Source organism: Haliotis asinina, chromosome 6 (genome assembly GCF_037392515.1).
Source record: "Haliotis asinina isolate JCU_RB_2024 chromosome 6, JCU_Hal_asi_v2, whole genome shotgun sequence".
Classification (NCBI taxonomy): domain Eukaryota; kingdom Metazoa; phylum Mollusca; class Gastropoda; order Lepetellida; family Haliotidae; genus Haliotis; species Haliotis asinina.
The window spans coordinates 23,965,804-23,989,743 of NC_090285.1; the positions used below are offsets into that span (position 1 = coordinate 23,965,804).

Consider the following 23,940-nt stretch of genomic DNA (forward strand, 5'->3'; position numbering starts at 1 on the left):
AATACATTGTGACATACTGCCAAAGTGTTCGATTACAAGGGGGCAGACTAGAATGGCACAGAGATGTCAATACATTGTGACATGCTGCCAAAGTGTTCAATTACAAGGGGGCAGACTAGAATGGCACAGTGATGTCAATACATTGTGACATGCTGCCAAAGTGTGCGATTACAAGGGGGCAGACTAGAATGGCAAAGTAATGCCAATGCCTTGTGGCGTAATGCAAAGTGTACATTATTATCTCATAAGCACTGTCTTTCACCAAAGCATCTTAGAATTTAGTTTTAAGCCACTTTTAGCAATATTCCAGTGATCTTGCGGCATGGGAATTAACAGCTTCTTTGCCTGGGGAGATGCATGGGAGTTCTGAGTTTTTCATGCTTGGGAAGAGCTGATAAAATAATACACAACACAAAAGGCGTCTTGTTATAGTTCATTTAACATATTTCAACGATACAATTCTGAAAAAGATCATCTCATGTTCTGTAAAAAATCTGAAACATGGAAAATATTGTATCGTATGGGACATCTGCTTGGTTAATATGTGGATTATACAAAATATATCATCATTGCAAAAGGAGTAATATTTATCTTGTATACTTCATTAAATCACCAGATTTTGAATTGGTCAAGTCTTGTTAATTTGATATCGTCCAAATTGTTGAATTAATTAGGCTGTCAGACTAAATAAATGAGACTAAGTTACGTTTATTCAATTTGTTACCAACAAAAGCATTGGATAAATCCGATTGTCGGATAAAGCCGATTGTCGGATAAATGGAGGTCGGATTAACTAGACTTGACTGTATGTCACTCTATGTCACTTTCATAATGACAACCTGGGGCATTAATGCTGAATGACATGCTTTCTACAGCTAATGTTTCAAATAATCTAAACAAGCCATTTATCTTTCTTGGAAACATATGCTGAACAGCAAAAGAAATGCAACTCTAAGTATAAAAATATAAACGCTTACTTTTATGTGATTTCATTTTCTTCGAAACTTGCATTTCTTTTGCTGTTCAGTTTATGAGAGTCAATAAAACACATCAAATTATTTTAAGAAAACAAAACACTCAAATCTGACATCACATTCAAAGTATCAGTTCCACTATAGGTTATATTTCATTCTGTTCTGATTTATTTGAATCACAAATATGTTGTCATATTTTGTAATAAACTACTCCATTTGTTCATAAGGGGAGACAATTCAAACGTGGCACATCTAGACAGACATTGAGGTATCACATCACACACGTTGGTAAGTGATAATCTCTATGAGCAATTGCAATAATACATCTTTAGTAGTAATCACACATCAAAGTGCAACACAAAGGAAGATCTCTTCCACAAATACATGCAGTATTGGCATTAATAAGGCAGCTGGTGGTCATCTGTTCATTCATCAACACCTGACTTCAGTAGGTGTGTACCTTGTTCAGCAAATCTTTGAAAGAAACAATTATCTTTCATACAATGATAATACATGTACCTCCTGTACAATTACCATACTAGATAACATCTGTCCTGAAAACCAGGTTTCCAGATAAAAAGGTACTGTTAATAGTTGTGTAATAATACTGAGAACCTTGAGCAATAGAGCAGCAAAAATAAGTATTACAAACACTTCTACAAGTATTAAAGACTGCACAACTGGGTTAATACTGACTTGCTTCATAACTTAATATACAATAAATGACAAGTGATATACAGAGAAATATATAAATATTATACTGGTCACTGGTATAGTGAGTGAGTGAGTTTGGTTTTACGCCGCTTTTAGCAATATTCCAGCAATATCACGGCGGGGGACACCAGAAAATGGGCCTCACACATTGTACCCATGTGGGGAATTGAACCCGGGTCTTCGGCGTGACGAGCGGATGCTTTAACCACTAAGCTACCCCACCAAGCCCCACTAGAACATAGAAATATACCATAACTGTATGCTATTATAACATAATCAAGAATAATAGTTTATTTGACTTGCAAGTAAATAACAAATGTTTACTGTAGTCTTAAACAGTGAGACAAGTGAGCAAGTTTTGTTTTATGCCGCACTCGCCAACATTCCAGCTGTATGACAGTGCTCTGTAAATAATCCAGTCTGAACCAGACAATCAAGTGATCAACAGCATGAGCATCACCCATCAGAACTGGGATACAATGACATGCCTGACCAACCGATCCTGTTAGTTGCCTCGTATGACAAGCCTGGGTTACTGAAGATAAACCCTGATGCTCACGCGTCAGTAAGTGGCACAAACTTAAAGATGTCTCTTATAATTTGTCCCAGTATAGTCCTAATTTGTTCATCATTAATGGTTTTCTCAAACATTTGAAAACTCAAAGTATTCACGTAGGTCTCTTTACTTCCAAAACAGTGGTGTTTGACAGTTACTGAAGGCACAGTTTGTGATAACTGAGGGGCTTTGTTAACAAATAAATCTATTGATCATTTTTCACAAAAAGTATCCAAATATATATCTCATATTTAATAATGAGCATATGTATATGATTATTAGATGCAGTACATTGTGTACATTGTGTAAAAAGGCTTAAATACGGAGATCAGAATAAATATCTTTTTTGGGATGTGATCAATATATTCATTAAAAGCAGAAAAATGTCATGGAAGAATAGTCATGAGCAATCAGGCATATATATTTATTTACATGAAACAGTTTCAATAAATGTATTATATGTATATTAATACTGGCAATCAAACACAACACTGGAAGAATACATATTTGTAAATATAGACGTATATGAAAATGTATATATTGTTACGCACTATGCATGAAGCAACATTGATTGTGGTTTTAGTATACAATAACTGAATAACAGAACAGTAACAATGCTGTATCAACTTTTGATCCCATGTTGATTGTTACATGTCATCAACTTTTGACACAGCCTCTCGTTTTCTCATGTATACAAGTATGTAAATCAACTCGACTATTAAAGAGAAATGGTAACCAAGGGCATAGCTTCCATTATGAAAAAAGCCCGGGCTTACATATGACTGTTGCTTGAAAGGTTGAGCAAGCCCTCAGTACTATCAGAATATAAAGCTTTCCAACCTATCGGGCTTACACGAAAGTGTTAGCTTGCTACCAGTCTGATAACATATTACCCTAACTCAAGAAACAGGCTTCTATGAAATTTGTTAGTTAATTTGTAACCCAATTTTTTCATCTAAAATATGTCCTTAAACACTGTATGGGGATATTAACCTGCTTTGAAATTGTTTGTGAGTGTCAAAATTTCATAAGTTGGTAGAATATATATATGAGGTTATAGATATTGATTCCTTTACACTTTGTTTTTAAGTGTACTACAGGGCACAAGGCATGACATTCAGCTGAATGTTTTAAAGCAGTACAATTTAGTGGTTATGGCAGGAAGGGATGTGATCTTGAATACAAAGATGGCACAGATCCATTTATTCATACTTCCTGAAACTGACAGGCATGACTTCTGGGATTGTGCTTGCCATACTACACATCAACGGAAAGTCCTACAAGTTAAAACTTTCAAATAGATCAATGAAGTGGAATCTGCCAAGTAATGAAAAGGAAAAGGCATTTGAAGTTAACATATAAAACTTAAGATAAACTTAATTTTCCAAATGAAATAACAGTTCATAACCAACAGACCGGGCTTAAAATGAAAGAAATTGTTTAATAAATACAACAAACATTAGTAACAATGTGTCTTCAAACAGATGAAGAACAAAACGAAAAGTACAGATTAATATTTTGTAATCACATTGAAAGTGGGTTGTGAGAAAAGTCTTTCACTGAACAACATGCCATTAAACTACATGGTACAAGTTCAATTAGAAAACTCTCCATGACAGTCTGCACTCAACAACAGTATGTGATCTTCCAACTGAATTTGTAGTTGTATGAAAAAATTCCATTGAAATTAAAAAACTGATAAACAGTCGAATAGATGACACGTTTACGGACACTGTTGTGCATTTTCAGTGTTTATACTAACATCTTCAAAAACTCTTCTTACTCTCAAAAGGTGATGCCAGCCACAAATTTACAGGGTCTTACTTTACTCAACTTTAGCCAAGTCAAATAATGAATGAAAACTGGATTTTGACGTCTATAAAAGAAAGACGGAATTAACATCTGAAAAGGAGCATTGACACCTGGCCATTTTGCAGATAAATGTGATCTCTCGGAAACACATATTAATCAACATTAAAAGATGAAAAGTACATACAATATATTAAACAAAACTTCTTGCAAATAATTCATTGCAAGTTTTTGTGAGTGTAATTATTATGTCAGCTTATAAATTTGCTATTTTTCATAAACAAATGTGTTCATTCATGGATATTGTGATTCAGTGATAATTGTGCCATGTAGATAAGGAATAGAACAGGAGAACCCTTCTTTCTTCCAACAAAACCAGTAATGATTGGCAACAAGTCAGGACGGAGACATCACTGAAGATGCAGTTGTTGCCTCCCTCAAGTGGTTGTTTGTTGCAGCTGACTAAAGTGGTTGTTGTTGTTGTTTATCGCTCCTTCTTGTTTTCCTTCTCCTTGTCCTCCTGCGGGAGAGTGAGAGGGAGGGGCGTAGCAGGCTTCCAGTCGTCCAGCTTCCGGACCTGCATCACCTCGTCATCTATTGAACGCTTCTGCTCCTTTTGTTTGTAGGTCTCCCTGAACACACACACATTACACGCTGGTAGTCAGGACGTCAACATGTCACACATATATTCTACTCAATGTTGGCTAAGGATCACACCTCTGACAAAAGACAACTGCTAGTATTTTGGTCCTTCTGTTTGTAGGTCTCCCTGAACACACACACATTACACACTGGTAGTCAGGACGTCAACATGTCAACATATATCCTAGTCGATGTTGGCTAAGGATCACACCTCTGACAAAAGACAACCGCTAGTATTTTGGTCCTTCTGTTTGTAGGTCTTGCTGAACACACAGACATTACACGCTGGTAGTCAGGATGTCAACATGTCACACATATATTCTACTCGATGTTGGCTAAGGATCACACCTCTGACAAAAGACAACCGCTAGTAGTTTGGTCCTTCTGTTTGTAGGTCTTGCTGAACACACAGACATTACACGCTGGTAGTCAGGATGTCAACATGTCACACATATATTCTACTCGATGTTGGCTAAGGATCACACCTCTGACAAAAGACAACCGCTAGTAGTTTGGTCCTTCTGTTTGTAGGTCTTGCTGAACACACACACATTACACGCTGGTAGTCAGGACGTCAACATGTCAACATATATCCTAGTCGATGTTGGCTAAGGATCACACCTCTGACAAAAGACAACCGCTAGTATTTTGGTCCTTCTGTTTGTAGGTCTCCCTGAACACACAGACATTACACGCTGGTAGTCAGGACGTCAACATGTCACACATATATTCTACTCAATGTTGGCTGTATTCTGGTCCGTCTATACTGTCCAGTAGTACACATTATATAAAATGCTATGGTTGCTGTGATAGCTGTTGTTCATAGGCATGTACAATGTGAAAATTTTTTTTTCAACATTATGTACTAAGTAATGTCATGTACAAAATAACTCTCTCCCCTACGCATAAATTATGGCCATTCCCTAAGTTCTCAGCATTCAGTTAGTTACATACACAGAAATAACAATATCCTGATATTTCAAGACACTTAAAGTGAGTGAGTGAGTGAGTGAGTTTAGTTTTACGTCGCACTTAGCAATATTCCAGCTATATGGCGACGGTCTGTAAATAATCGAGTCTGGACCAGACAATCCAGTGATCAACAACATGAGCATCGATCTGCGCAATGGGGAACCGATGACATGTGTCAACCAAGTCAGCTACTCTGACCACCCGATCCCGTTAGTCGCCTCTTACAGACACTTAAAGCCAGAAATGGGGACAACAGTGTGGGGTGAAGAGTGCTGACACTCAGTGACCAGGTGAACTACCATTGTGTGTGCTGGTGCAAGTAACTTGCAAGGGCCCACTTGCACAAAGCACTCTTAGCGCTACGACTATCTCAAGTGTATGTGGAAGAATGGGAGTTACAAGCACTGTAGCGCTAAGATTGCTTCATGCAAGTCAGCTCAGGAGCATGTGTGGGGTTGAGGGTGGCGGTATATCTGAAGTGGGGGTGGGGATGGGGTATATCTGAAGTGTGGGTGAGGTTGGGTAAATCAGAAGTGTGGGTGTGGGTGTGGGTGTGGGTGTGGGTGTGGGTGTGGGTGTGGGTGTGGGTGTGGGTGTGGGTGTGGGTGTGGGTGTGGGTGGTGTAAATAAGAAGTGTGGGTGGTGTAAATAAGAAGTGTGGTGGGGGTGGGGTAAAATCAGAAATGTGGGTGGGGTGGGGTAAATCAGAAGTGGGGGTGGGGTGCGGTAAATCAGAAGTGGGGGCAGGGGGTATATCTAAAGTGTGTCTGGGGATGGGAAGCATGCTATCATGTGCACACAAACATGTACAGACCTCATAGGGTTGCCTAAACTTTGCCTATTAGTCAGAGACTAACGGTTAGTGTCTGACTATATACAGTCAAATTCTGATGAGTTGAATGCTGGCATCTCGAATATTATGCATAAAATACTTGTCGGTACCAACCATTCCCTGCTGTAGTTATCATCATTTGATTTCCGGTTACATGAATTCGTCAACGACAGCAGTCTTGCATATATAGCCAAAGTCAGTCAATGAGAAGTTCATCGGTGCGGCTAATAGATCCAGTTTACAACCCAACACGGTTCACACCTTCCTGCCAGTGATGAGTGAGGTTAAAAGGCAGATAAGTGCCATGTATATCTATCGATTGCCAATAGATTTGGTTTCTACCTCATAAACATAATGATGACCCGTGAAGGTCCCAGGGTAGAATACGCCCTCAGCAACCCATGCTTGCTATGAAAGATGACTATGTCTGTCGTAAGAGGCGACTAACATGATCGGGTATTCAGACTCGCTGACTTGGTCGACACATGTCATCGGTTCCCAATTGCCCAGATTGATGCTCACGTTGTTGGTCACTGGATTGTCTGGTCCAAACAGACTTGATTATTTACAGACTGCCACCATATAGCTAGAATACTGCTGAGTGCGGCATAAAACTAAACTCACTCACTCACTCATAGACATACCCATGTCTCGAATACATCGATAAGTCAAATTTATTACTTGGTCCCCTGTGATTCGACTCATTGGGATTTGACTGTATAATTTTGATAGTAACAAATAATCGCATTTAAAATGAAAAAGGAGACCCAGCGAGAAGCCTGACCTGAACTTGAGGAAATCTAGACTTCATAAAGGCTTTAGCATTGCAGAATGAGCTGGGTGGAAGTGAAGATAATATGGTTTAAGCTTGAAAACGGTGTAAGAATCTACACTGAAACATGATGAACCAATAAAACCATGTGACTTATTATGACCTTCACCTACCTCGGGATCGCAGACATTGTGTGCAGTGGAACAAATGTGTCAGGTTTACGAATCACAGACACTGGTGTACTGAAATCAAGCATGCATGAGACACAGACAGTCAGCATACCACACAACATATACATGGTGCATGTAACAGTTGACAGACTCAGTGATTGTGTACAACCATGCAGTGCACTTAACTGAGTTGACAGACTCTGAATGTGTACAACCATGCAGTGCACTTAACAGTTGACAGACTCTGAATGTGTACAACCATGCAGTGCACTTAACAGTTGACAGACTCTGAATGTGTACAACCATGCAGTGCACTTAACAGTTGACAGACTCTGAATGTGTACAACCATGCAGTGCACTTAACAGTTGACAGACTCTGAATGTGTACAACCATGCAGTGCACTTAACAGTTGACAGACTCTGAATGTGTACAACCATGCAGTGCACTTAACAGTTGACAGACTCTGAATGTGTACAACCATGCAGTGCACTTAACAGTTGACAGACTCTGATTGTGTACTCAGATTGTGCATTTAACAGTTAACAGACTTTGATTGTGTACAATCATGCAGTGTCAGCAGAATGGGCAGAAAAATCCACACAGTAATATCAACAAAACACGATGAAAATAAAAGAGAGGTCAAGGTCATCAGGGCATTCAGACTTGTCAACAGGGAATATAATTACAAGTAGGCAATACTTGCAAGTACTATTAACACTTCTCTCCTGTGAATGATATTTAGAAAAAGAATATTTTAGGCAGGTTCAGTTTCTCTGCAATCACCTGTCATGACATCAACTGAACTGAACATATACATGACATTAATTAGCATGTACGTGTAAGTGACATTAACTTAGCTTTACCTGTAAGTGACCCTAATTAAAGTATACCTGTAAGTGCCATTAATGAAGCTCACCTGAAGCTAACAAGAGGTCTAGTGGACCCTAGTTTGTGGAAGGAGCTGGAGAACTCTGGCACCTGGTAGGACTTGTCACCTGGCGATGCCTCCGGGATACAGTTACGCATTTGAATATCGGCGACTGGAATAACATAACATCTAAACAATTTGAAGAGAATCTTGGGTAAAGTATAGCATGCCATTTTTACATGGGATGAAGTCCAATAAACCTGTACATAAAAATAAGAAAACAATTGGTCATCAATACTCCCCTCCTCTTGGTTCCTCTTTTTTAACTCCACCATGACATACATGTCCTGAAAACACACACCACATATGGTTTCCCTATCTATAATGGTTACTGTGAAAATGTTTTCCTCTTGGGAATAAGGTGCACTAAGTCAAGAAACACATGACAAGGGACATAACTCTGTAACAAATTGAAACATGGTTCTCATTTTCAAACTCCATCAAGGCTTTCGTGTCCTGAAAAGACATACCAAATTTGGTTTCCCTACCTATAACGGATTTTGAGAAAATCTTTCCCATCGTCTTGGACAATGGATGAACGGAGCTCAAACCTGTATCATTCTCCCACTTTGAGACATTAAAGATATTAGAACGGCCATTCACTTGTGCATGCTCAAAGTACCAACATATTATTATCTCGGATAACCCAATCTGCATATGAAGCACTAGAAGGTAAACAGTAGGGTTGTTACGATAAACTCACATATTCAGTGAATCATAGCCCTTCATGAATACAATTTATTATTCATGGTCACCAGAAACAAATATGAATGAACATTTATAGTTTTTATCTGAGCATATTTTACTTTTATATATGAGCATATTGTACTTGAGCCTTTATTCAAGTGAGATATCCATCCTATATAAACCTACAACCGACCACTTTATCTCCATCCAATGTCCTTAGATATTTAACAAATAACAACCTATTAAGTGTATTTTCTGAAATACTGTTTAGTGAAACTTGCCTCTTTGACCCATATTGTATACATATCGGGTAACGCATCTGTACTGTGTACTATTTTGTACTGTAGGTCAAATTGCCTTATATACAAATAAATAAACTCTTTAAGTGAGATATGCAAGAATGGAATATCTACTAGCCTTGCAGTAGTGCAAGTTATGTTAGTTTGCAATGGTTGCACATGGTACTGTGGACTATAATTACATTCCAAATTTTAGTGTCATGTCAGATCAGTAGATATTACTACAACAAATTAACAGTCAACATGGGGGTTCCATATTGTGCATCTGAGTCATCTAACGACAATATCATATTCGTGAATAATTATTCTTATATGTTACCCAATGTTCATGAAACATATCATATTCATCACTAAGAGTATTCGTTGCAGCCCTAGTGAAAAGAAGCATTTTTGAACAAACTCACTTGTCTAAGGTGAGACCACATGTGTCACATTTGCTACGTTGTGGGGCAGGACTGAAGTCCTAGAAACTCTCAGGAGTCAAGCTGTCAAACTCTCTGCAGCACCACAATTGCTTAACTTCCTGACTTGGGCCTAGATTTTCAAAGTTCTCTTAGCACTAAGATAGTTGTACGTTAATGCTAATGTATGGCATCTTAACGCTAAGAGAGCTGACTTGGGCCTAGATTTTCAAAGCTCTCTTAGCACTAAGATAGTTGTACGTTAATGCTAATGTATGGCATCTTAACGCTAAGAAAGCTTTGAAAATCTAGGCCCAAGTCAGGAAGTTAAGCAATTGTGGTGCTGCAGAGAGTTTGACAAGTTGACTCCTGAGAGTTTCTAGGACTTCAGTCCTGCCCCACAATGTAGCAAATGTGACAGCACAGCAGCACACACACTTAGGTTCCCATTATGACTGTTAACCAAGTAAAGCTCTGTGATATTACTAGGATGATTATAAACACCATCATATCCTACAGCAGCACACACACTTAGGTTCCCATTATGACTGTTAACCAAGTAAAGCTCTGTGATATTACTAGGATGATTATAAACATGACAAAATTGCCATAATGCTGACAAAGCCACAATAAATCTTTTGACTTGGATTTATATTCTTAAAGTTTTTAGGCTTCTTATTTCACCACATTTCTTATTTATATCTCAACTGTCTAAAACGCTGAAATACTTGTTTTCCCACGAGAGTCACCAGCGGCAAATGTTGCATACACCATCATATCCTACTAGGTACCCATTCGCTGCTTTCTCCCATATGTAAGTTATCAAAGAAGACATAGTGTGTTCGCCAAGATGGGACCAGAGCTAGCGTACCAAGAATACTTGCTGAAGATGTAACAGTGGCCATGATTGTTTATTATTGGAATTGTAGGTTGTCAGCAAAACTGATAGCTGCAAGTGGACACTACATGGATTGTCATTCTGGTTAGGGTGGGTTAAGTGCAGTGTCATTGTATCTTACATTAAGGATCGATGCTCATGATGTTAATCACAGGATTGTCTGGTGCCACTGGAACAAAGCTGAGTAAGGTGGTAAGTAACACACAATGTCCTACCATTCCTGCCTTTCCCAAATCTCATGGTATGGGTGATCTCATCATGGGAGGTCTTGGTGGCTGAATGCTGTCCGTTAAAGATACACCTCATACCGATTCGTGTGTGGTCTGGGTCCAAAAGCCACTCAGTTTTACTTCTCATATAAGTGTCTGAAATGCATCAAAATTACTAGATATTAAACAATTTTCAAATCAAAATTGAAATGATTTTAATTGTATATATAATGGACAGAAGGGCCGAACGAACCCAAAACATTCGCACGAATGCACCACTTGAACACGGTGGCTAGCCATTCGTGAAAAACGTGCATCACGCGCAGACGCCTGCATCGGTGTACATGGGCACTGAGCAGGGAGAGTTTAGATATGTTTTTGTTGGGGCAGCCACACTCTCGGGGACTGTTGGTTCAGTGGTCACATAAGGACAGTTCAGACCGTTGTCTATACCGTGTCGAGTACAGTGTCAAATTAGGACATATTAAGGGATATAGTGATGTTGAAATATTCATTGATTCAAAGGTATGCAAGTAAAACTACATGAACTTTGAAAATTGTTGAGTTATATTCAAGTCTTCCACTGCTGATCAACATATATTGTTATACCACTAACGAAAGAGAAAAAAATATGGCTGTGTCTTGCTATACAGTGATTAGGTCAACAATGGCTGACATACAATCAAACTTTGTTGCGTAACTCATATCCTTATTCATTTTAGGCTTCATCTGCTGCATATTGTGAAAGAGAACAAAAGAAAAGACTCTTTATGAAATGAAAACAAATATACTAAACATGACTTTCACGAACACTTTGGCAGGCACGCTGGTTAAAACTTAGGCCAGGCCATATATTTTTAGTCTTGTAAATAATTGTACATAAACTAACACAACGAATGCAGGGGAAATGATGTAGTCTATGCAGACTGAAATGTTCAGTCACAGACTGCTCAGAGAACTAATGTGTATGCATATTGGACAAAGCCAAATTATAAATTGGTTTGGCACCAGTGTTGATACAGAAGTAACCATGGTAACCAATGCTTTGCTTACATGGGTATGGTCTCATAGACCACCAGTTATTGGGCCATATTTCTGCAGCAGGGTAGTGAGGGTTCTTCGGGTGTGGAAGGTACCGTAACCTTGAGTCCCAATCTGGACCTGTACTGAAGTAAACAAAGATTGATACAGTAAGTTAACATCTGTTATCTAAAATGATTTAATCATATGAGTTTCAACCCAGGCAGCTCAATGCCAAATGCCCTGTACCATTTCCTGTCACTATATGCCTACAGATGAAAACAAAGAAATTACTTTCATGCATGTAGCTAATCATCCCAATTAATTTTCCCATATGTCTTGGTCATACAGTGATAAATCTAATTCTTGTATATAATTTGCTAAGCATGAAAATGCCTAGACTTCCACAAGTCTCAAAGGTGATAATTAACACTTCAAATATATTTTTCTTAAAACACATAAAAAATGTAGGCATCCTTAGACTCTACTGTCTGGTTATATTTGGTCTTTCCTCTTTAAAGGAAAGAATTACCATATATTCATGGACTTAGTGTTCATCACAGAACTGGAGCAAGGCTTGTAAATACCATATACTTTGAGGTAATGTCCATCATTAAAATCAGAAATGAGTGCAATAAAGTGTGTTGTACTTACTTGGTGTACTCTACATCCACAAACGTTCCGTGTGGCCTCCATTCTTCATAACGGCCATAGTTGTGTGGAATATACCTCCGACCTCTTGCTGTGTAAGTTGTGTGTCCAGGACGATTGTGAATGTCAGGAAAATGGCGCCTTTCACGCTCTGAAACATTTGCAATTGAACACAATATGAGCAGATCCTTGAGAACATATACAGCATGAAACACCAAACAAATGCTCAAACATCATTTGATTTTGACAATTCAAATGTTTCATTTTCATTCTTGCTTTTGTTAATGGAAAAAGGTCTAAGAGGAGCTTAATACACCATTCAGGAATTTACTGTGCGTAAAACTGACAGAGTTATCCACATATGTAAATAAATAGAAGCTACAAAACAGTAATTGTTGAACTTGATTTCTAAAATCTGCAGTACTGTACTATTAACACAGATACAGACACAATCTTCTTTCATTTTAATTCACATTGCAGTATTTGCATCTGTTAAAATTTGTAAGTTGTAGTGGAAAACATTCTAAGCCAATACTGCCGCACAATTACCGAGATATAATTACATATTAAAATAAACCCCTAAGTTAAAGAAACTGCACATTTTCCACAAAGTGAGATGTGGCTTGATGTGGAATGAGTGCGGCTTTTTACAAAACCGTATTTTCTCGCACTTTTTCGACAGCTACCCCAGTTTTACCACAACTTTGCCACATGTTTCTACGGTGATGTGGCATTCTCATGTATGGGAGAGTCTCACAGTATACAAAACATTCATCCATCCCTTGTAGATATGTGGTTTCCATGTCAAACACTTACAGCGGTAGTGTAGCTAAAGTACTGTCAGAAATACACATTTCTCTCTACATTTTGTGCAGTTGATATGTGACATTGTGAAATATCTGTTGAAATAAGTTCAGTCTAACTTCAGTTCCAGTGGTAGGAGGATAGGAAATGTAAAAAAAAAGGTCTTTACTGAGGAGAGATCAGTGCAGAATTGTGCAATGCAGTTTTGCAAGTCCAAGGGGACTTGTATTGAACAGACCACGCTTTATGCAAATCAGTGTGGGATGATATTATAATTTGTATTACAAAGGACATTTTGAAATTAGACCTAGCTTCATTAGAAATGATAGTTGACATTAAAAATAATAACTTTCATGCTGAAACTATTAAGGATGTAGCTACCATGGAGTCTTACTATCACTGTTTAAAAAAGAAACAGACAGGAGAGGTTGTCTCAAAAGTAAAACCAGCACAAGTGTGGCAGATAATGGTTGGGGTCGGGCTAGGGGATAGACATATCAGCTAAGATATGATAATACTTTAAGGAAACTATACTGGGAAAGTGCAAGGCATGTCATAGTAATTTACAAAAAATACCTCATCCTCTTGATCTTTGGGTGGTCATGCCACAATAAATGAGACATTTAATAGGATGCTTTTCTGTAGATATAAGGTATCATACTCTTTTACATATCTCAACTTAAACTTTACGAAAGAAAGACAAGTAAGATGTTAATCAATAGACAGACACATTTAACACACATAAAAAAGCACAAAATATATTTGAGGTGTGACCCCTTGACCCCTTGTGCATGCATTTTAGTCCAGGTGGATCAACCTGGCTGAGTGACCTAACTGCCATCTATAGTCTGTTCAGTTGTTTTCAGCAGCTATTTATATTTTTTCTAAGTTTTGCCCGATTTTACAAGTAAACATGCTTTTCTGGATACCTTCTTACACATCCCACTGAATGGCCAGTTAGGCAAAAGGGTGTTATTTTGACATTTGCAATTTGCAGTTGTGTAAATGGGGATACAGAGCAATTGCCTAAAACATTTTTTGTCTATTTCTGACAGTTCTTTAGTGAAAATGCATGTAAATCCTGGTTTGATTTCCCACAAGGGTACAAGCTATGACGTCAATTTATGGTGTTCCCCACCATGATATAGCTTAGAACTATACTCACTCACTTGTGAGGTACTGAAATGAGGTCATGAGAAAGTCATAGAGTTCACACACTCTATACTGATCCTATTTATAAGACATCTGTAATATTGCAGCCACAACCATGAAGTCATAACACACTGTGTAAAAAGTATCATTGTTTGTGAGATACAACCATAGTGCTCCTTTAGAAGACTTGCTGGGAATCAGACTTTGACTCTATAATAGTAGTGTAGTAGTGACCCCAAAGCAGCTATTTATGGTTGATAGCAACGACTTGCAGTGATTGGGAAAAAATGTTCTCTGGTTTGTTCATGTTTGCAGGTTTATAGGGTTGCTTTTGGTAAGCATACTATGCATCAATGTTTGCTACAATGAGCCATTAAATTAATATAATATATAATATATCGCTAGTCACTCTATCGATCATCAACAATTATGTCAGTTTCAACTTACAAACAAAACAAGTTTAGCTTTAATCTATTATGAATTGCAATATATATGTAACTATTTTCCTAATCACTTGCTTGCTGCTAACAGCAATAAGTGGCAATAAGGTGACATCAAATTCTGTCATTTGCCAAGATTATAAAACACCAAAACAAATATGAAAAGATATTAATGAACACACAACAAAATATATGTTTCTTTCCTCAAAAAGACAAACATGCCTTGTGAGAAATAGTTCTTCTGACCTAGTCAGCTATCACTGTCTGCGATTACACTTAACTACATAGTGTATTCTACATTTCTTTAATAGATTTAAAGGAGTGCCCGTACCTTGTTTTCCTGGTACTCCTATTTCTGTAGTTACATGCAACATCGTGACAGATGTATGTATGAGTATATCACAGTTAAAGTTGGTGTTTCAGCCCGGAGGCCGGTTTGTTTACATCAAGTCGTCAACTTGTCAAGTGGGAGCCGCCATAATAGTCACGTGATCACGCGGTTGCTTTGGCAATGTGGCTTGTAGTATTTACATGATGTGTTTGTAAATATGATATTTGGGTTGTAGGTTATCTGTTGTCTTATCTAAAATATGAACAACTAAATGCTACTGAAAAAAGTGTGTCATTAACAATTTTGAAAGTTTGGCAATGGAGTTACTTCCCTTACAACGCTAGAGGAGGCATTACGTGGTACAGCGCTCTTCTTTATGTATATGAACAACACCGAAAACTAGTTTTCAATCAAATTTGAAGTAAAATTATACAAACTTGTTGAAGACTAAAACTCTAACCATCGACAATAAAATGAAACTACAGACCACTACCACACTGTGGTTGTCATATTCTCCCTAATCTAGATAAATTAATTAGATTTTCAACAATTGTAGCTGTTTTCAAGAGCATGTGTGAACATGTCTTTTCATGTGCTTTGGACTTTTGGGGTGTTCTTTTTTTTTTCTTTTTTTCTTTTGGAAAACCAATGACCTACAAAACAGGGGTCACTGCAGAACTATGATCGCTGAATGTTTGAGATTTGGGGGTGTTGTTTTAGCTGTTTGTTATTGTTGTTGTGGCATGTTGTTTCATGTAACATCCAGCAATGTTCCAGACGGCGATAAATGATTTATCAAATCCTGACTAGAAATTCCAGTGATCGATATTACGAACACACGAGATAATACACTATGAACTAAATCACCGAGCTCGTCAGCCAGCCCATGATTATCGCCAGTTAAGGGTACAAATATGACAAATTAGGAAACAAACCTTAGAACCTAATAAAAAATCTGAAATAATATAATGCAGATGGACAGCAATCACTAACTGCACGTTCGCCTACCACGATACAGTCGCTTGCCACAACCTTCCCGACTGCTCTTCTCTCGTTGTTTGTGATCGCCTTTATGACGTCAGTATTTCCCGTGACACATTGTTACGATTGTGACGCAGGATTGGTTGAGTGATAGACTGGGACCCGTCTGATTGATGACGCTCATGGGGCGCCGGATGCCAGCTTACAAGATTCCTCTGAAGTGACAATACTGCTTCAAGCTTATTTGCATATCACTGGACCCGACATTTCTATTATTTCTCAATATATTTCCGAAACGTGCTGTATGTAACTACGTTGGAAATGGTTGTCACCAACATATGATGCGCCCTAATACAACCTCGACATATCTAGAGCCATTATGTTGGCAAACATAACTCAATGAAGGTTTGCCGAAATACGAGTGAGCGAGCGAATTTGGATTTAGACCGCTTTCAGCTATATATTCCAACATAATCGCAGCGAGGTGCACCAGAAATGGGCTTCACACATTGTACTCATGCGGCAAATCGAACCTAGCTGGGACTTCAGAACGTGAAGAGCGAACGCTTTACCCACTAGACCACCCCACCGCCGAATACGAGACCAGAAGATATAGACGATGTAAGAGCAACATCATCTACCTTTTCCCACTAGAAGCCAGTATAAACATAGGGTGAGGGAGGTAATGGGTCGGATTGTTATCATAATACAAAAGGCGACTATGCTTGTCGTAAGAGGCGACTAACGGGATCGGGTGGTCAGGCTTGGTTGACACGTCATCGGTTCCCAGGTGCGTAGATCGATGCTCATGTTGTTGGTCACTGGATTGTCTGGACCAGACTCAATTATTTACAAACCGCCGCCATATAGCTGAAATATTGCTTAGTGCGGCGTAAAACTAAACTCACTCACTTATCATGAAACAGGAGTTATAAATCTAGCAGCTTGTAAACAAGTTTAGGTATTAAATCCTCTGTGAGAATGCATTTGCTCGACAGAGCAGAATATGATATGAATTAATATCAATTAATTTTCAATTAAACATACATATATGGTGTAAAATATGTAATGGCAGTATTTCGGGAACGAGTGAAAATGGAATCAAGGGTTGAAAATGTTGGCATCTAGGATAAAACATCCATTGTCACTGGATCTGTAGTTTCGGATTTGCGTGGAAAACCCCTGTACGATTCGACATAAACTGAATAGTAAAACAAACGCAAATTTCGAAAAAAAGAAATCTCATGGAAGTAAACGGTCGTGTTTATATATTCTATTTAGAAACAAACAAACAAACAAAACACAAAACACAAAAACAAACAAACAAACCCAGAGGTGCGGTTCTTTTGTTGTTCAGTATAGGAAGTTATTTTCAAAATGAATATAAAAAGACCAAAGGCTTCGTAAACTGATTTACAGTCTGTTTTATGAAATTGGTTAAAAATTATGTTCTCATTAAAATACATTTTCTGAAACACTGCTTAGAATATGCTTAGAAATAGGGATGTTTTTATCTCCGTGTCAAATGACCCATCTAAGTCATCAGGCCCCGATTTCTCGAAACAAACTAAAGTTTGAGTTTTGACTTAAGTCTGAGATTGTACTCAAATTTGAGAAAAGGCATTTCCCCGAATGAACTGAAATCGGCACAAAACTCAAACTATAGGAAACAATTTGAGTTTCGTGAATAGATTACTTAATTTGTTTGCGTTTTACATGTAAAACATGCAGTTGAGTTAAAAATTCAACTGTTTCAAATTGACCTTAATCCACTAAAACTGAAACAATAATGAGGTAACTGGTTCGTTGCTTTGTTGTCTAATGCCGATTTGGCAATATTCCAACTGTCTGCAAATAATCCAGTCTTGATCAGACAATCTAGTGATCAACATCATGAGCATCGATCTACATGACTGAATACGATGACATGCATCAAACATTTCGGTGAGCCTAACCACACCGATCCCCTTCGTCGTCTCTTGTGACAACCATGGGTTGCTGAAGATCAGTTTCTACCTGGATCTTCACGGGTTGATCACGGAATAGATATTAAATGTTATCAGAAAAACAAATGGTCCATCAATTACGAACTTTCTCATACGCCTTTATGATCTTTCTGCGAAAACAATGCTGCGCTGTGCTGAAGGTATAGCGTTAATTCAATCGTGTATGACACCCATTATATACATCTCAACACAGAATACTTAAGGCATGATACACCATAAATGTCTTCTTCATCACCAATTACTTTATCATGAGACAATTGAACATTAATAAATCAACGACTTGAATCTTTTCCTCACCTTCCTCTGACTCTCTCCTCGAAGGGTCGTGTGTGTTCTGATTCCACATGTACAACCAGTGGTTGGCGAGCAGGTAGTTATTATCGATCACTGATAAATCGGTTCATAAAGAACTCTGAATGGCAGCGTTTGAATGTTAGCCCCTAAGATCAAAAGATACAGTTTGTGAAGGTCTGTATGTGAGTGTCACCGTGTCTCACTGCCAGTTTATCATTTATTTGTGCCCATTCACAGAATCTACAGAATGCAGACTGGCCTTTCTGCCGTTAATCCATGCGTTCACCTCAACTTCTTATGTGTTTAGTGAATTCTCTGAGATCCAAAGCTTTGTTCTTGAGTCTATTAAGGGTCGTCACGCGCTAGCAGTGTGTGCTTCTATCAGTACGTAGTCAATCTCTGGTGGGTTACCCACTTGGCTGAACAAAGTGTATGTATATATGTAAATTGAAACTACAACTCCATAGGAGACACATTGCCTGAAACAAAAGATGCAAGTAGCACTGAATAGAAACACTTGACGACCAACAGTAAGAGTAACAATGTACGACTATATATATATATATGGGCCTTCATACAGAGTTATTGCGTGAGTGTTGTCGTCAGTCAGTCAGTCAGCCGTTTAATACCGCTTTGAGCAGTATTTCAGTTACAATGTCGGCGTGAGCGAGTACAGTTTTAGGCGCACATATATATCTGGTTTCGCTGAATCACACAAGCACATGCACCTATATATATTGTATTTAAGTTTTGTCGTGCTTAATAGATCACGGCGAAAGTGTGCTTTATTACACTATGCATAGTGGTAGAGCGAACTTTATTTTGTAATTCTAATTGTAAACCAAAAGTTACTGTGTTGTGTAATCTGATTGGTTGAAAAACATGATTAAATGGTATTAGATCCCCGGAAACTGAAAGACTATTCACCGCGTATTGACACGTAAACAATTGTTTTGTTGTGTCATCAACAGTGGTGACGTCATTCAAATCATATTGTGACGTAAAGTTAGAATGGCGTCACAAATGAGCAACTCCAGATGCTACCATGAGAACCAGCTGAAACGGCCAACTGATGACACTTCACTGCTGTGTCCGTATTCGATGTAAACGAGTGCAGACACTAAAACCCCTTTGGTTTACTTTTGTGTTTACAATGTCGATAAACATCATGTGTTGGCCAATTTTCGGGTGTTATTGAGTATTTGAAGCACGGGAATATTTCATTTGAAACCTCCGGCGTCAAATGAAATATTCCCGTGCTTCAAATACTCAATAACACCCGGAAATTGGCCAACACATGATGTTTATCTCCTAATTAGCCACCAGGACTCACAAAGGTCATTTCCCAAAATTTGTGTACATATAGTTACATGAATAACCCAACACCTCGGCTTTATATTTGTGAGGGGTTGGGTTTTTCCTTCTGTTATGTGCACCTATTGCAGTGAGTGGGTGAATTTAGTTTTCAGCTACACTCAGCAATATTCCAGCTACATTGTGGTGGTCTGTAAATAATCGAGTCTGGACCAGACAATCCAGTGATCAACAGCACCAGCAGCGATCTACACTTTTGGGATACGATGACGTGTCAACCATGCCGGTGAGCCTGATTAGGGCCATCCAATCCCGTTAGTCGCCTAGTTTGCTCTGGAAGGACAAATAGCGACTACGGTATGTTTATATCTTAAATATCTTAAATAGTATTCATTTCAATCATTCAATGTCTTCATGGACCTTTCTGGCGGTAAAACTTGTCCAATATCTCACTTGTCAACATTATCTTGGTACAGCCAGTAACACCCCTATATAATGGCTTATGGGATCAAATTGCAGAATCTAAAAGAATATGTATATCGTGTAATTCAAACAATATAAAAGATTTGTACCTTTTCACCTTTATATGTCCATCCTTTAAAACCCTCCAAAACAAATACATACTTTATAAATACTTCCTTCGACATTTATTACAACAATAAATTCGCCTTACGACAATCACAAAAAGCTAAAGATAAATTTCAAACATATTTGCAAGAGCAAATGTTTGTTAAATGACCCTGTGCCGCACTTCGTGTATATGGGCCTATGACCTTTCATTCAATAAACGTTTGGATTTAAAAATTTATGTCATCGAGTTTGCAATTTGTCATTATTAACCAGCAGGCCATTGGGTACCCGTCTGAGCTGATATTGTGAATGTAAAAAAATAATCACAATTTACATGATATCACATTGGTTTATTGTGAACAAACGTCTATGGTCGGTCGTAGTACATTTGATGCACGAGGTCCTGGGAATATGAGGAACTTGTTTTCCAACATCATCTAAAATCACCGAAGATGACTGTTGAAAAATCTGAATGTACGCCGACCTTGAAATTCATGCCAGTCTGTCGTGTCGCCCTTCTCGAATATCGGACTGCATCCTTTCGAACATGAGAAGGGTCTTGAAGGGTCTGTAACAGATATGTCAAGCGTCAACCTCTTTGTTCCAGAGGCTTATGCGAAGGTGTTTACAGACCCTGACGCGTCACCTAGGTCGATGGTGAAGATGTGCTTACCTCAACCTAATATAACAATATTCAGTTTGAAACCCTGAAATTACACGTACTGATATCTCCACAGTGTCACTTGGCGTTTGTTCAGAGTTACCGTCCAAGAACGAGCTCCTTCCTGAGCGTGGTGTGGAAACATGGCATCTGACATGCGTTGCCCGGAAACTGAAGTTCAGCAACACGCTCATGCAGCAAGGTTAGACACGTCACAAGGCTGGTTTCTGGGTTGGCTCTCAGTATCTCTACAAAGTTTGAAATAAAGTAAGATCCCTTCTTTTCGTCACGATAAGAGACGTAGCCATCAACGGTTGATCGAGCAATCAGGAAATCAGCTTCGTTAGGAACAGGGACTATGGCATCGTCCTCCATGTCTCCATAACAAGAGTCTGTCTCGTGAAGGTGAAACTGTTGTCCATCTCTACCTCGACAAGCCTGGAACAAGAACACCTTGGGTTTGCCCCGAAGTGTAGAACATGGCCCAGCTGTGAACTGCTTCGTAATCTGGTCTACTGTTACATCTTGTCCATCTGGGGTTCTGATGGCTTTGGACGACCCATGAGACATCACAGCGCATACAAAACAGCTATATTGTGAGTGATCCAATAAAGCCATGGTTTTCAGTGTTTTTAGAACATCACCAGACTCCAAATCTATTTTGTTCTCTACCTTAAAACCAAACTGGCTAAACACTTCTTTCAAATTGAATTCATCCTTTTCAGCGCCAAATCTGTATCTGCTGCCATCTTGAAATGACCTCATGCTGAGGATGAGGCATATACCTTTAGGACTAGTGTCCATCCTGTACTCGTTACAAGGCCTTTTAGAAGGTAGACTGGACAGTGAACATGCACGTATGGCTTGTGTTACCTCAGGTATTTGGCCTTTATTTTCCAAACCTGTAAAGATCTCTACCGTTCTTTGTATCAAGCGATCGATGTTTAGACCAGTTATCGATGAAACCTCCATATGTCCCGACAACCAGCCTTTGTCCGACAACCCAGGGAACTTAGCATGTTGAGTATTTGAAGGCAAGTCGGACTTGTTGCCGATGGTAATAGTAACGATATCCTGCTCGTATAGGTCATTGATCCACGAGTTTTTCATTCTGTAGAGGCTAGTTTTGGAATTCACGTCATACAACAGAAAGTAGACATCGGACTTGTGTTTGTTTGCCTGCCGGAGTTGTGATGTTTTGTTTCCTCGGCATTCTGTGACGTCAAGCATCACTGCAGGGGCATACTCCAGGCGAAGACCATGGACGAAGCAGGAATCACGAACACAAATAAGCTTGAAAGAGTTGCCTTTGATCAGATACTTCACAAACTCTGATTTTCCGCCTGCACTTGGTCCGAGCAGACAAATCTTCAATTTTGTTTCTTTCTTTCCAGATGACACCTTTGAATTAAATGTATCAGCGGAAGCTTGTGCCATCATTGAAATAATATCTGAAATAAACAAAATTCAAGACAACATTTTAGGTTTGAGCCTGGTGTTATACTGTTTTCTCGGTTTACGAGCTGGACATATAGAAGTCTGTGACGTCATCTGATAAAGGCAGCAGGTCAACTGGCTTCAGATTATAAACGGCATACTTTGGGGGTTCGGGGGGACTAACGGGGGACGAGCGGGTGGACGATTTTGAGCGGTCAGCCCAACTCCTCAATGTCCATTTTGACTATGGCATGGTGAAATTATTTTTGTTTGCTGTTTAATGACACACTCAGCAATATGTTGGCTATCTGACGGCGTTCTGTAAATAATCGAGTCTGGACCATACATGTCAGTGGTAGACATCAGGAGCATCAATCCACACAGCTTGGATACGATAACGTGTCAACCAAGTCAGCAAGTCTGACCACCCGATACCGTTAGTCACCTCCTATGACAAGTATGGGTTGGTGAAGATCAGTTCTAACACGGATCTTCACGGGTCTTCTGAAGGAAAGAAAGATCTTTTGTCTTCTTCATATTTACTGTATTCGAAAAACCGTGCCTATATTCTTCACCGAGTTGTTTTACTCAAAAATCCCTTGGCAAGCCTGTTAAATCGAATATGCAAATGATTCAGCTGCATTAGTACATAAATATCACCTTCATTATAGCCATCCCCCCATTATAGCCATAGAGCTGGAAATCCCCGTCTATTAATAACAAATGACGTCACAGTCTATTAATACAGATGACTGGTTCTTTTAACAGTGTACCTGTCTTGCATAATTCAACAAGAAACCTTTTTTTTTTATTCTTAATTTTAAAATGTTAATAAAGTTAAACATCAGTTCTCTTGCTGTGCGATCGAACGAGTAACGACTGACTACTGTGGACATATACTGAATGACAACAACCAACAGATTTGAATACCCTGATTTTCACTTAGAAAGTCAGTAACTGACTTGGTCCTGTAATACTTGCAAATACGTCCAATCGAGGACACAACCTGTTGCATAAAATGATCTCCGACTGCATAAAAGGTAAATCATAAACAATGACCTACAACACAATCATGCACTTGCCTTCTGATGATTACAATGTGTTGAACAGAGATAATCTGTTCTCAAGAACCCTAATATGTTACAGCTGAATGTATGTGACTGAATGTATAGTGAAATACTACGTATGTTATTAACGTCAGGGAATCATACCTGGACTACAAAGTAATATGTCGTTCCATGGCGTCTCAAATCCTGTTTGATACACATGTACTTTCGTTTTACTAATAACCCGTGGTCATCTGCCTAGTCCTAACCACCTCGTATTATTCTTTACTCACTTCCACCCCAGACAGGGCTTTTGGAAATGTAAGAAGGGGAGGTCTGTTTTTTTTTATATTTTTAACCCCCCAAAAC

The 23,940-nt window shown here is 38.7% G+C and overlaps 3 protein-coding genes across 3 annotated transcripts in view; all 3 read right to left on the bottom strand.

The window, feature by feature from the left end:
- Nucleotides 1–419: 419 nt before the first annotated feature.
- Nucleotides 420–15,421, bottom strand: LOC137286239 (spermatogenesis-associated serine-rich protein 1-like). Its single transcript, XM_067817969.1, has 7 exons — nucleotides 15,263–15,421; nucleotides 12,539–12,686; nucleotides 11,918–12,030; nucleotides 10,871–11,020; nucleotides 8,359–8,482; nucleotides 7,445–7,513; nucleotides 420–4,685 (listed from the first exon to the last, which is right to left on the bottom strand). Exons 1-7 carry the CDS (start codon nucleotides 15,303–15,305, stop codon nucleotides 4,538–4,540), a joined length of 795 nt encoding a protein of 264 aa, XP_067674070.1. The 5' UTR covers nucleotides 15,306–15,421; the 3' UTR covers nucleotides 420–4,537.
- Nucleotides 6,117–23,940, bottom strand: part of LOC137286238 (PAX3- and PAX7-binding protein 1-like) — a 47,403-nt gene continuing 29,579 nt past the window's right edge. Inside the window, exon 19 of the transcript XR_010956987.1 lies at nucleotides 6,117–6,128. The gene's annotated coding sequence lies outside the window, so the exon portion shown is untranslated. The remainder of the gene's footprint in view (nucleotides 6,129–23,940) is intronic.
- LOC137286883 (caspase-3-like) lies at nucleotides 20,763–23,877 on the bottom strand. Its single transcript, XM_067818897.1, has 2 exons — nucleotides 23,737–23,877; nucleotides 20,763–22,539 (listed from the first exon to the last, which is right to left on the bottom strand). The coding sequence occupies exon 2, from the start codon at nucleotides 22,526–22,528 to the stop codon at nucleotides 21,188–21,190; it is 1,341 nt and encodes a 446-aa protein (XP_067674998.1). The 5' UTR covers nucleotides 22,529–22,539; nucleotides 23,737–23,877; the 3' UTR covers nucleotides 20,763–21,187.

Bases quoted from the DNA above. Each gene is read 5' to 3' on its own strand.
- LOC137286239 (XM_067817969.1), bottom strand. From the start codon at position 15,305: ATGTTGCATGTAACTACAGAAATAGGAGTACCAGGAAAACAAG. The intron at 12,031-12,538 runs GTAAGTACAACA...TGTTTACTTCAG, and splicing joins GTGGATGTAGAGTACACCAA to TACAGGTCCAGATTGGGACT. The intron at 11,021-11,917 runs GTAAGCAAAGCA...GATGCATTTCAG, and splicing joins GTCTATGAGACCATACCCAT to ACACTTATATGAGAAGTAAA.
- LOC137286883 (XM_067818897.1), bottom strand. From the start codon at position 22,528: ATGATGGCACAAGCTTCCGCTGATACATTTAATTCAAAGGTGTCATCT.